The sequence below is a fragment of the Juglans microcarpa x Juglans regia genome, chromosome 8D (genome assembly GCF_004785595.1).
Source record: "Juglans microcarpa x Juglans regia isolate MS1-56 chromosome 8D, Jm3101_v1.0, whole genome shotgun sequence".
Classification (NCBI taxonomy): domain Eukaryota; kingdom Viridiplantae; phylum Streptophyta; class Magnoliopsida; order Fagales; family Juglandaceae; genus Juglans; species Juglans microcarpa x Juglans regia.
In genome coordinates this window covers 23545319-23558011 of record NC_054608.1, presented here as the reverse complement: position 1 = coordinate 23558011, position 12693 = coordinate 23545319, and the positions used below count along the sequence as shown (strand labels likewise).

The 12693-nt window shown below is 34.3% G+C and overlaps 1 protein-coding gene across 3 annotated transcripts; it reads right to left on the bottom strand.

Annotated features, from left to right (window-relative positions):
• Positions 1–2417: 2417 nt before the first annotated feature.
• Positions 2418–9799, bottom strand: LOC121243452 (ASC1-like protein). Of its 3 annotated transcripts, XM_041141568.1 has the most exons (7): positions 9459–9799; positions 6410–6467; positions 6238–6274; positions 5942–6097; positions 5041–5226; positions 4172–4356; positions 2418–2769 (listed from the first exon to the last, which is right to left on the bottom strand). In XM_041141568.1, the coding sequence occupies exons 1-7, from the start codon at positions 9585–9587 to the stop codon at positions 2738–2740; spliced, it is 783 nt and encodes a 260-aa protein (XP_040997502.1). In that variant the 5' UTR covers positions 9588–9799; the 3' UTR covers positions 2418–2737. The 3 variants fall into 3 exon arrangements, with proteins under 3 accessions (XP_040997502.1, XP_040997501.1, XP_040997503.1); XM_041141567.1 differs by having other exon boundaries at positions 6238–6467; positions 9459–9794; XM_041141569.1 differs by lacking the exon at positions 5942–6097 and having other exon boundaries at positions 6238–6467.
• Between the last annotated feature and the right edge of the window lie 2894 nt (positions 9800–12693).

Genomic DNA, 12693 nt, shown 5'->3' with positions numbered 1-12693 from the left:
ACAACTTTTTCAAATTACTATACAAAATAAAATAAATAATTCAATTTTCTCAAATTCTAAAATAAAAATAATATTAAAAAAAATATTATAAAAATATTTTATTTAATTTTTAATTTTAATTTCAACTAATCTTAACCCATCTCATCTCATATACAAAAACAAAGTAAGCATTAATGGCTCACGTTGACCCTAGGAATTTCCACCATAGTGATTGCATTGAATTAAAAATCTCAGTGCACGTGTTTCGAAAGATAATTTGTTGTGAAGTTACGAGTATGCGGAGTAGAATAACCAATAACCAAATATACAAGTCTCACACTTCATGATTCAGAAACAATTTGCTGTGAAGAAATTTGTTTGTTTTATTAAACTCCCGGGTAGGATGCTTCAGGGGAGTCATAAAAGTGATATGTACTAATTTGAATGATATTTCTTAAACAAATTGCTACAATTACAAAAAAAAATTCTCACAAAAGTAAACTCACAAACTGACATGATTTTATGTATATGTTAGATCTATTTTATAATAAAAGTAATTTATAATTTGACGTACCGTATCAAGTCATATTAGTTTGTGAATTTATTTTTATATTTTTTTTTTTGTGAATATTTCTCTTTCTTAAATTGTCACATGTTCTTTGATCATATGAGAAGCAAATATATTTTGAGAAATGATAGAGCCACCTAAAAATTATACAAATATTTTGTACCAATTTCTTTTTTTAAAAAAATTGTATTTTGTACCGATCGATGTTCATTCCTTGAACATCTATTTTAACCTAAAATTAGTACACAATTAAAAAAATGTCTCTCGCATGTTCAAATGATTGGTAACACAATTTCATTGATTGGGTTGAAAGGATTTTTCTAAAATTTTTGTTTGACTATAAGGGGTCTCATTACAAATAATGTATTAACACACCGACTTATGTGTAGCAAAACTCATAATAAGATTTTTGACGAGAGAATATATTTAATAATGATGTTGTAGACCGTCTATTCAACGAGATGGTGCATAAATGAATTAATATTATGATAGTTTTTTTTTTTTTTTTGGCAATTAAAGATTACATTAAAGTAAAACTAAGAATGTGTTTGGATACAGAAATACTCTTAACTCATTTCATCTCATCTTACCTCACCTCACTATCCAAACCAGCCAGATGGGAGATCTCAACAAAACCTTCATTAAAATTGATGCAATGTAAACATAAAACATAAAGAAGGGCCTGCTAAATAAAGAGGTTTGCAGTCCAATTGATGGACTACACAAATGTAGTTTGTAACATCAACCGAGAAAGGATCACTGCAATTTACAGTAGTGATCTTGATGATAGAGTTATCCACATCCTCTTCCTCCAAAATTTTAAACAGGGAAAGCACGAACACAGTTTGATAGCTATACCAACGGTATTTCACAAAAGAAATTCGCAATGAGTGTCACGCGTGCAGTGGGATGTGAAATCGCATGGTCAAGATTTGTAAGATATGGACATGGGGAAATCAGTCTTGCTGTACATGGATGATGGTGGCCGGAATAGACGATGGTGTGTGTGATGCATGTGCGGCCTGGGTGGCGCATGAGAGCCACGTGCAGGTCTTTTGGCAGCACTTCTACCTGAATTTTGAAGATCAGCGGCCGGTGAGCATGATGATGGTGTGCGGTTAATATTTTGTGGCTGAAAAACGGTAGATTTGGCAGCACTTTCTGGCCTAGTGGAGAAGAAATGACAATAATAAATGAAAAAAAGATGTATGGACAGTGGCTTAGAGAGGAGGGCGAGGAGCGAGGCGGAGAAAGCTTGGATTTTCTAGAGAGAAGGGAGAGAAAAGTAACATTCTTCTATAGATTAATTTAGAAAAGAAACAGAGAACAATAATCAACAGAAAGTTTCTTTGCAGCTAATTGAAAATATCGTAATATTAGATAATAAGATGTACCAATCGAAGATTTCTGAATTAACAAGCACAATTTTGGATCCCTTATCTCCTAGTATAATTCAAAACTAGCTTAATGGGACTTGAACACAACACGGTAACACGAATTACTAGTTCTATCACCAAGTCCTTGGAAATTGGTTGCGTTTTCTCATGTTGCTCACATGATCAGCAAGTGTTAGTTCTTGTGTGGAGGTGTGATGGCTTCCATACTAAGGGAATGCATGGCTCGGATTCTGCACATATGCTGATCCTCCAAATTTTGTCTACTCATCCTTCTACTAATACCAGTCGGATATGCTGTCTTTGAGTAATGAACAACCATTAGAAATGAAAAAGATATCTCCGAGCTAAGATAGATACTGCATCATATGGTTTGCTAAAGCATGGAATCAGCCATCTCTTATATTACGAAAACCGGTCTAAAATTGCACAAGTAGAACAGAAGTAACAATGCAAGATTTCTCCTGTAACTACTCTTTTATGATGAACCATGCTTTATACTGGCCAAAAGTTGGCCACGAATCAAGTCATTAACAAGTTACTACCTTTCAGTCATCTACATTTTCTGTTTCATCATATAATATATAAAGTTCCTCAACTACAATGATTCCTTACCAAGTGCAAAACAATTTAAAAAATACAAACTTACATTCAGTTCAAATACGAGAATGTAGACATCAAGTTCGGCAAGCCTGTTTCACAACCATCAGAATGATGAAGAACAAAGAGCAGAGTATTCTACCAGGATGATGAAAGTGAGAATGCTAAACCTTCTTGCTGTAGTTTGATATAATGGTCAGTCATCGTGTTCCGCCTCATTTTCAGAATCTGAAAAAAAGCGAAGGCATCCAAGACTGTGTAACCATAGGTGATAGCTACAAAGCAATAAATTCTTTCCTTTAACTACAACCTATCCCATATAGCATTCTTATTACATGTAGGTTAGTGATGGGGTGTAATTTGGGAAAGAAATAAAAATCTGCTGCATCTTTAATTCAAAAAATATTTGCATAATTTTCTATTTGGACCTTTTAAAATTTTTTGGCTCTAAATAATGAGCATTGTGAATGACATGACAATCATCTCTCATAAATTAAAATCCTAACCAACATGATTTCAGAACTTTACCTGTGAATGTTGGATTTGATGGTAGAATGATTCATATGTGCCTATAGATTTATTATAACCACTAAAGTGCCACATGTCCGAATAATACTGCATTATTCACTGTAACAAATAAAGCGCAATGCATGCTTTCATATCTGGATTTTCAAGGGTCTGAAGATCATGTAAAACGTCATTCTGTGAAATTTTCAAAGAGTATAATAAGCTTGCAGTCAATTTCTGGATAGAAGCTTCAATTGAAAGAATTTAGATCAAAATGTGGATCTCGGACCTATGAATGGGGATATTCCCGAAACTCACAAAGAAAAAGGGAAGTGAGTTAGACAAAAAGAGAAGAAACTTAAAAATCAGATTGAAAGTTGAGAGGTAGCAGATCAAGGTTGGATGGATACAGGAATGCCAAAGAAGAGATTGTTGCCCTTTTAGAGCCAAAGATGTTTGAGACAATATTTTGGACCTAACATAGAACTCATTATGACATTGATATGATCAGGTTTGTTAATGTAAAATCATAAAATAAATTCCAAACATAAATCTATGTTTTTGGACTAATTATTGTGGAATCATCCTAGGGTAATACATAAACTTTTAGACATGTTGGTTAAATAATTTCTTTGGTGAAGGAACTTATAAGAATGGATACAACAAAATTAGACAACATTAGTCTCTTTGTTATTTTTTATTTTTATGAATAAGGGCAATTAATGAGTAACGATAATATGTGGCTACAAGTAAAAAATAATGTATACAAGTGATATAACATTGATTCCGCTCCTTAGCCTGACATTAAGTGAATACAAAACTGGTTTACAAAGTTATGTGGATTGATGTGGTTTGTCAACTTATAAAACTCTTTTTATTATAAAATAAATCTGACATATCACATTATGCCATGCCAATTTGCAAGCTTCTTTCTTCTAATTTTCTTTGTATTCTTCTTGTAATTTTGTTTGTAGGCCTAGCATTTATCATTTTTATTGCATCTTATATTAAGCCTTCACATATATCCTTCGTTGAATTTGAAATTCTTCTCACTTTACCCATGCACATGCTTGTGCAGGTGCATGTGCGCTATTTTCCAAACAATGAAAATTATGCTACTTACCAGATCTAGCATCATCACCAATCTGGCCTCTTGCACGAATTTGTTCCAAGAGCATTACAAACATCAACTTCCACCAGTAGATATGTACAACGAGCAAGCAGAAGAGAAGAGTGTTAAACAAGTAATAATAAATAGATCCATTCACCATGTGCCTCTCCATGTCCAAGGTCAAAAGAACTTCATAGCTGCCACAAAGAAATGTAACAAAGTTAATCAATGTAGAGAGAATAATATAAAGCAGTGAAAGAACTCCTTTTCATAATTAGAAAAGAAAAAAAGGGCACGTGAACAAGATGTGGACCATGTGGTGCTCATCCAGGTATATATATATATATATATATATTTTCAGAATTGGAAGACACTAGGTTACTGCAGTCAAAGAAATGATGACTGCAGTTATTATAACTATGGCACTAAGAATTCTAATAGGAAAGGCCACATAAAATTATGCTCAAACTTAATAGATGCCTTCATTAATGAAAGAAACACAATTCAGAACTTTGTAAAAGATATTTACATGGCAGAAACTTCAACGTGCAAGTAGAGGAGCCTAAAGGAAAGGGAGGAGGACTCTCTTACCAATATAAAAACAGAATACTCAGTGCAAATTAAAAAAAAAAATAAAAAAAAAATGAAACTTGGCAAATCTAGTCCTGACAAAACAAAGTTGCCCTCAAATTCCTGACGGAAATCAGGTTGTTATCTTACATGGTATGATACATGGTTATATTTTTGGCCATATTTCCGTATATGTATCATATATAATGCACACACATCCTTGAATACATATTGATGTACAAACTTGTTGGCCATGTCACAATAAATCTGGGGTAAGGAGGTACTCAAAAGTATTGACGCATAACATTCACCTAGTGCTCCGAAGTATCCTGAAGGGGTAGTAGATAAGGCGAAGCACAGTCCAAGAGAGAACAAAAAGAGCGAAAGAAACGCTTGCTATCTTTTCAAAGCCACTATATTTGGACATCTTTCCAACTTCTAGAAATACATCGCTTCCATCATGGAGAGCTAAAATGACCGAACCAACACGGGCAAACCTGAAGGTGGCAAATGCAGATAGATGAGCTACAGAAGACATGAGTGCATCTTGATCTAAAACTTAGGAAATATTTATAAGCAAATCATGAGCATGTGCCTGCACTAAGATTCTTTTTAGAACAAAAACCAAGCATGCTAGTTTCTTACTCATGTTCATTAACGTCACCTTCTCCCTCATGATGTTGGATAACTGTCTACCTTCTCGAATGTTAATAGAGTTTCAAGTTTTTCTAATGCGTTGGCTTTCTCAACTCATGCCTTTTTAGTTTTTAGATTCAATGGATCCTGGATTCAAAAGGATTATTGAATTTCAGAGGAACTTAAAAAACTTACAAGCTATGACTTTTATGAGTAAGGTTACATTGTCACACTAAATAAATGGCTCTAGGTTGCTTTCTCCATTCAAGCAAGGTTTGTGAGCCTTTTCACTTCTTACATAAAAACATAAGGAGAGTAGGGCGAGAAAAGAATAAGGTGCTGAACCAAAGTTTGGAAATCAAGGTACCAACATAGACACACTTTTAAAGGTCTTATTTGTTGTAAAATGACTCGAGATATGTTAACTTAGTTATGTATGTTATTTTTCATTTTAAAACTTCAACTCTTCTTATGCATGCACAGATCTAGGACTAGTTTTTCATTAATTATCAAATGGATCTTTTTTTAAGAACATTATGAAATGACAAGCTGAAAGACAAAGACCTCTAAATATACCTGAATATATAAGACAGTATGATTAATATAACACTTGCTATATGATGAACCATCGATACCAAAAAGTCGGAACGTCTCGTTTCCCAAAAGATCAGAGCAATGATGGAGTAAGTATAAAACCCGGCAGCATACATGTAGAATGCCTTCAATTTTAATCTGGCAGGGTAAAAGGTTAATTATGTGGTTATGCCTAGATAAATGAGATGTAATTATCATGAAGACCAATTAAATTAAATAAGCCAATTCTACTAGTTGACTTATATTGATAAATGCTCTGTATGAGGGTAGGAACTAACTTAATTTTCTGATCTGGCCAAACCTGATCTCCAGGCCCTACCCAGAAGTATTTGGTATTAGTGAACCATAGCTCATCATAGGTAACAGAAAGAGCCAAAAGCTCTGCTGAGGAAAAATAAACACATTTCCAAGCAGACTCTTTGAATTTATTGAGTTTCTTCCTCTTATCACGTGCCTCAACGTCCAAAGTGACATGCCCCTTTCCAAAAATCAATCGCCTGGCTAATTTCTGCATCAAGCATGACCATCTAGTTCAAAATATATAAGCTCACAATTATAAGAAAAACAAGAAAAAACACTGCCAAAGAAGGAGAGGAAAATGTAGACATAAAAATTAAGCAGAGAGGATAGTCGAGAATGCTCAAAAAGCAGGAAAGAACTTCAGAATTCAGATGTCACACAAAGCGTATGAACTAATGGTTACAACAGAGAAGGAATTCTTTTTTGATGATGAGGAACCTTGGAGACTATACAAACACAACATGTATTTTATCCAGTTAAACCTTGGAACCATTTAACATGCACACATCACATGTATAGGCAAATCGGCGGCTTTTCACCTGTAAGACATGATCCCTAGAAATTATTTACACCCAAGGGTTTGAGTTCTAGACCTGGGAAGAGCATTCTCCCAAGACCAAGGCCCTTACCACTTGAACCAAGCCCTAGAGGTTTTACAACAAAAATTAATTAAGACCATTGTTTTCTTGTCCAATGAATGATAGCCGTTGGGAGAGCAAAATGGCATACATCATCATTCCATCAAGAGAAAGCTTCAAATGGCCAACTTTGCACTCCACAAGTTTCGATAGTGCAACCAAGTTGGAAGTGACGGCTGTTCTAATAAGAGGAGTTTTTGGAGCTTGGTTGTTTGAAATCACTAATGTGGCAAAATAGGATCTTTGCACTATTTGAGGTGGATGGAGGACTGCAATAGTTTTTTCATTCTAAATTCATTGCATTCACCCTTTAAAAACATGACTATCTTTTTGGGGTAGGAACTTCAAAAACAAATCTCACTTGCTTGTTTAAGCAACATTTGCCCTAAAATGCATGTCCAGAATGTGAGATATGTAATTGAAATAAAGAATGACTTAGAACCACTGCTCTAGTAACACATCATATTCCTGATGTGGAACTTAAGTGTTACAGACTATTTTACTTAAAAATTTAACATTCTCATCAGGACCATGTCATGCATGCTCTAGTATTACAGCTGGTTCTAATGCCAGGTATAACTACCCAATGAAAGCACTAGCCACATCTGCTATATAACCCCATAATGGTAAGTCACTTCCCTCCTAGAATCACATATAAAGCCCAATTTCAACTAGTAAGTAGCCAATGTTGTATTTAGTACTCATGACTACCTTTATAACTTGCCTCTTCTATGTGGGTTATTCATACTCCCAATGTGTGATTGAGTTGTTACAAATATGTAATACCCCAGATTTAGTATAAGAGGGTGGTGAATGAAATTTTCCCATATTGCTTGAGAAGGAGAACCTGCGATTTATAATGATTCCAGAGGGTGCCAATTATAATCTTCATTAATCCTATTGCAATATAGGTCCAAATGTGGCTTCGATTTTTCTTGGGTTGTTACAAATAGTATCAAAGCCAATCCCAACCAAAACATGGGACTTAAGCCGTGTCACATAAAATGGACTTCCCTACCAAAAAGGTCAAAGATTTAAGAGGGGGAGATTTTAATACTCAAATTTAATATAAGATTGTGGTGAGTGAGATTTCACACTGCTTGAGGGGAGAAGTTCTTGCATTTTTTAATGATTTCAAGGAGCTCCAATTGTAATCTTGAATTTTCCTTTTATAGTAGAAGCCCAGATGTGGTTGAACTTACCTTGAGTTGTTACATAATGTGAAGTTAAATTTGCATAACATTCGTATTAATAAACTGTCTTTCTTACTTTTAAAAAAAAATAACAATAATAATTTGCATAACATTCGAAACCAAAAATGTCTAATTTTTATTATCCTCTCTTCTATCATTCTTGTTCCTTTGTCATCATATCTTAAACAGTAATTGCATTAGGAATAATGCATTAAGAATCCAATTTGTATGACATTTTGTATTAATATTTTATTTAATAAAATAATTCCTGAACAAGGAACGTTACATATTCATACGAATAATGTAGCCCAAAAATTACATTATATGAGATTTAGGTGTATGAATGAGAGTATAATATACAGAACATTTAAATCACAATTTTCTTGTAACTTATAAATTTAAGTGTATATTTTCACTAATAAAATTGGGCATTTTATCTGATAAGACTATAACATATCAATTATGATGACCTAACTTGATTGTGAAAGTGGTGATTTCTATTGATATGTTGGTATATTTGGATTATATACTGAACTGAACCACACCACAGTGAATTATCGTTCTGAGTAATTAAAGTGCCACTGCTAATCCTATTGGAGTTAAAATTGTATTAATGTCCTTCCCCAAGCCACCCTAGATGGTTGGCCGTGTCATTATCTCTGTGAAAATAAATAAATCCTCGCCTGTGCAGAAAGGTTAGAGAGAGAGAGAGAGAGAGAGAGAGAGAGATCATTCCTTCACTGTTTTGCTAAGTATGAATACAACGCTTTTGCCAAAGGCCTGTGCCTGATTGGCATAACCCCAGCCTCCAAAATGGAGGTTGAAGTTCGAAACTCCCCTCCCCAATCAAAAAAGAAAAAGAAAAAGTATGAATACAACGCTTTTAAACACAAGAAAGACAAGTGTGTGATACATACAATGTTTCAACTTTTAAGTGCACACACAGTGTGGGATAATTGCTTGGGTTTTGTGAATACTGACCTTTTTTTCCAGAATTCGACTAATTTGAAAACAGTCAACACAAACTACAATACTAACACCAGTTCAATGGAATAACAACACTTCGAGCGGAAAAAACCGAAGACAACCAAAACCCAAAAGAATCCGACCCAAAGAAAATAAAAAGAAACATAAAAATGGTGAAAAATAAGGGATTATTTAGATACCAAAATTATCTCAATTTATTTTATCTCATCTCATCTCATCTTATCATTATAAATATTTTCAAATTTCTAATCACAATATAATAAATAATTCAACTTTTTAAAATCTTAAAACAAAAATAATAATATTTCATATAACTTCGACCAAATTTTCTCTAATTCATTTCATTTCAACTTACTACTCAAACCTCCCTAAGAGTAGTACCTCAAAAACGCATCTGTCAAGAAAAAGCCGAACAGAAGGGAAGAAGAGAGCAAAGAAGGGAACGACCAACAAGTCTTCGGGCTTCGGGTACGACTCCAGCTCCCAATCGATCCAAGCAGTGGCTCCCATCGAACCTATTCGAAGAAGCAATGCCAATCAATGGCTGAGTGATCGGTATTTCAACAAAAAGAATGGCTTCCAAAGCAGAGAAAGTTGACGTATAATGGATACATGTATCCAAAAGGCAAGTCTTTTTGACCATTGTAATGGTAAAGTCATGCAATTTGGGCAGACCCGGATTTCATTGACCCGAGTTTGGCCCATCAGTTTCCTTTTTTCTTTAGTGGTTTTCTTTTTGTGGTGAGAAGGAACCTAATTATGAGTATATTTGAAAGAAAGTTGATAAGAAAAACAAAAAGAAAACAAGGCTTTGGATAACCCATGGAATATAACCATAATAAAGAAAAATTACCAAACCATAACATAATGATTACGAGCTTATAACCTGCATAATGTGCAAATTATTGTGTATGAAGGAGAGAGATTTAGAGAGAGATTGGATTTTATAGTGGAGAAATTTGAAACAATTTATAAGGCAGTTTATTTGACAAAATAATATAAAGCTTAAAATAGTGCCTTTGGATGGAAACTTGAATCGGTTTATATATTTATATGTAAGAAAAAAAATGAAACTTAAAAGTTACAACAGTTTATAATGAAACATTGCTTTTAAAATGATTACCTCTTCATAAACATAACACTCAAGTATAATGGGTAGAATACCTACTTTTATAGGTAGAATGCCATATCAGACTCATATGACTCTGCTTAAAATATAAAACAATATAAATGTTGAATTAGTGTTTTTGGGTGAAGTCTTAAAATTGATTTATATCTTTATATGTAAGAAATGAAATGAAATTTATAAGTTATAATGATTCATAATCAAACATTGCTTTTAAAAGGTTTACCGTTTCATAAATATAATACTTCAAATTTAATGGGTAGAATGCCTACTTTTATAGATAGAATGCCACATCGGAATTATATGACTCCGCTTTTATATATAATAATAGATTATATGATTTGACATAATATCTTGTTTTTAGATTATGTAAAGTATAAAGAGTTATAATTTATTTCCCTAGTTAAGATTTAACTGTCAATGCTAATAAAAGGGGCAAAGTAAAACCTATTAGTAGTTTAAAATGCGAAAAAAAAAAGTGGACATTAATTTAGGAGTGAAAAGTGTAGAGTTTGTTTGGTTTTAAAAAAATCAATAGATTGAAAAACTTCATTCTATCTACCTACTTGTACAAACTCAATACAACACATATATAAAAGAAATTATTCAAAACAACTTTTCATTCTTTAGATCCACTTTTCACAAATCAAATAAAAACAACAAGAGTAATTAATGATAGGAATAAATCTCAAACCTACAAATCTTGCGCCGACTTTTTATAAAATGTGGATCCAACAAAACAAAGTTAATTTTTTACATTTTTCTATGATGTGATTCACTTTTTTATAAAAGATTTGTGCAACATTTATGTATTTGAGGTTTATATATATCATTATTCAAGACAAGAAATCTCATTTTGTAGCACTAGAAAATTAGCTAAAGGAAGTAGCAACCGAGAGAGTAAACATCCAAGTAGTGGCATCTCATCAGCTGTTAACAACTCATCTATAATTGAGAACTCTGAGCTATATAATCTCTCTCTAGGAAAATCCTCTCCCTTATCTCTAAACACTCTAAAACTTCATATCGAACGAAAGGGGGTGGGAGCTTTGGCTCCTCCCCCTCTTTCTCCTTCCCCTCCCCCTTCTCGTCTGTCCATGTCATGTTTTGTGTAGTGTTCTTTTGGGTTTATTTTTTGTTTTTCAGGCCGAATAAGGGAGGATTGTCGTTCGGGTCTTTACAGCCGTCACCCTCCTACATGCGCCCCACCAGGATGAAACCCAGCCACCAATCTTCAAGACCACCAAATTTGGCGTTCATCGGAGTGGAGTGTAGCCCGCACGTGCGGGACGAAGCTCCGGATCTCGTCAACGCGTGCCCATCACGCGCTACCACGGAGCCCTCTGCCGATGCCACGCTCGGCATCTCTGGACTCCTTGACTCTGGGGCTTTCAAGATTGACCGTCGGTTTTCCTCCACGAGTGACTAGTACCCTGCATGCGCCACTGCCGACGCATCGTGCACTGTTCATTCGCTTGGATCTTCTATTTCTTTGTTGTTCTATTCCAGTTTTTGATGCGTTTTTTTTTTTTTTGTATTCTTCTGTTCTTTTGTTGACCCAAGTAAGGTGTTGTGCCTTTGGATCGTCCGTAATCTGGGGCAAGAGCTATTTGAGAGTGAGGGGCGATGTCATGGCCGGTGATGTCGTACGACCAATGCTCGCACGTAGGTGCTACTTGCGTAGTGGAGGCTGTTGTGTTCGTGTGTGAGTTGAGAGCTCGTGCCGTCAGGGCTTGAGATGTCGATGCCTGCGGTGGGTGTGACGTCCGGGTCACACTAAGGCTTGTGGTTTTGTAGTTTAGTTGTTAGTTAGTAGTTGTTAGTTGTTAATGTGTTTTATTTGTTTTCTTGTTATTTTAGTTTTTAATAAAATAGAAATAGGATATTGGATTTAGTATCCATAGCAGTGTCCCGTACTTTTCCTCCCTAGGAGGATAGAGGGGCCTTCAGGTTCTGTTTATAGAATGCTTTCTCTGTTAAGAGAGAGTTTATCGAGAAGTTAAGACAGTGTCCGCCACAAAGAAATTTATGTGTGGGGAAGCCCCATAGCTTATGCATAGTTGGCTTATAGTTTGAATTTTTCCATGTATTGATAAGTCACAGTTGTAACTTCATTTCATTAATGAAATGAGACTATTTTCATTATAAAAAAAAAAAAAAAAAACTCATCTATGGTGGACAAGGTCTTCGTTCTATCCTCTTACAACCATGCAACAATGTTATCCCTCCATCTATTGTCGTTAATGTGAAAATGACACTCTACTTATCATAGGATCAGTTGTAGGAGAACAAGTGTCAAAATGTCCCCTCAACATTCCATATCAGTAAAGGATTAAAAAGAACAATAAAAAAAAATCAAAATCAAAATAACTAAATTATAACTATATATAAGTGAAAATTAATCACCAATTTTAAACCTTAAGTAATAAATATAACAAAGATTATGTTGCGTTTGGATATTGAGACGATCATAGATGATTTAAGTTGATA

Coding starts and splice junctions, on each gene's coding strand:
- LOC121243452 (XM_041141567.1), bottom strand. CDS start 9,587: ATGGGAGCCACTGCTTGGATCGATTGGGAGCTGGAGTCGTACCCGAAG. Junction 6,468..9,458: donor TTGACAGATGCGTTTTTGAG/GTACTACTCTTA, acceptor TGCTTGATGCAG/AAATTAGCCAGGCGATTGAT. Junction 2,770..4,171: donor TGGTGATGATGCTAGATCTG/GTAAGTAGCATA, acceptor GCTTTTTTTCAG/ATTCTGAAAATGAGGCGGAA.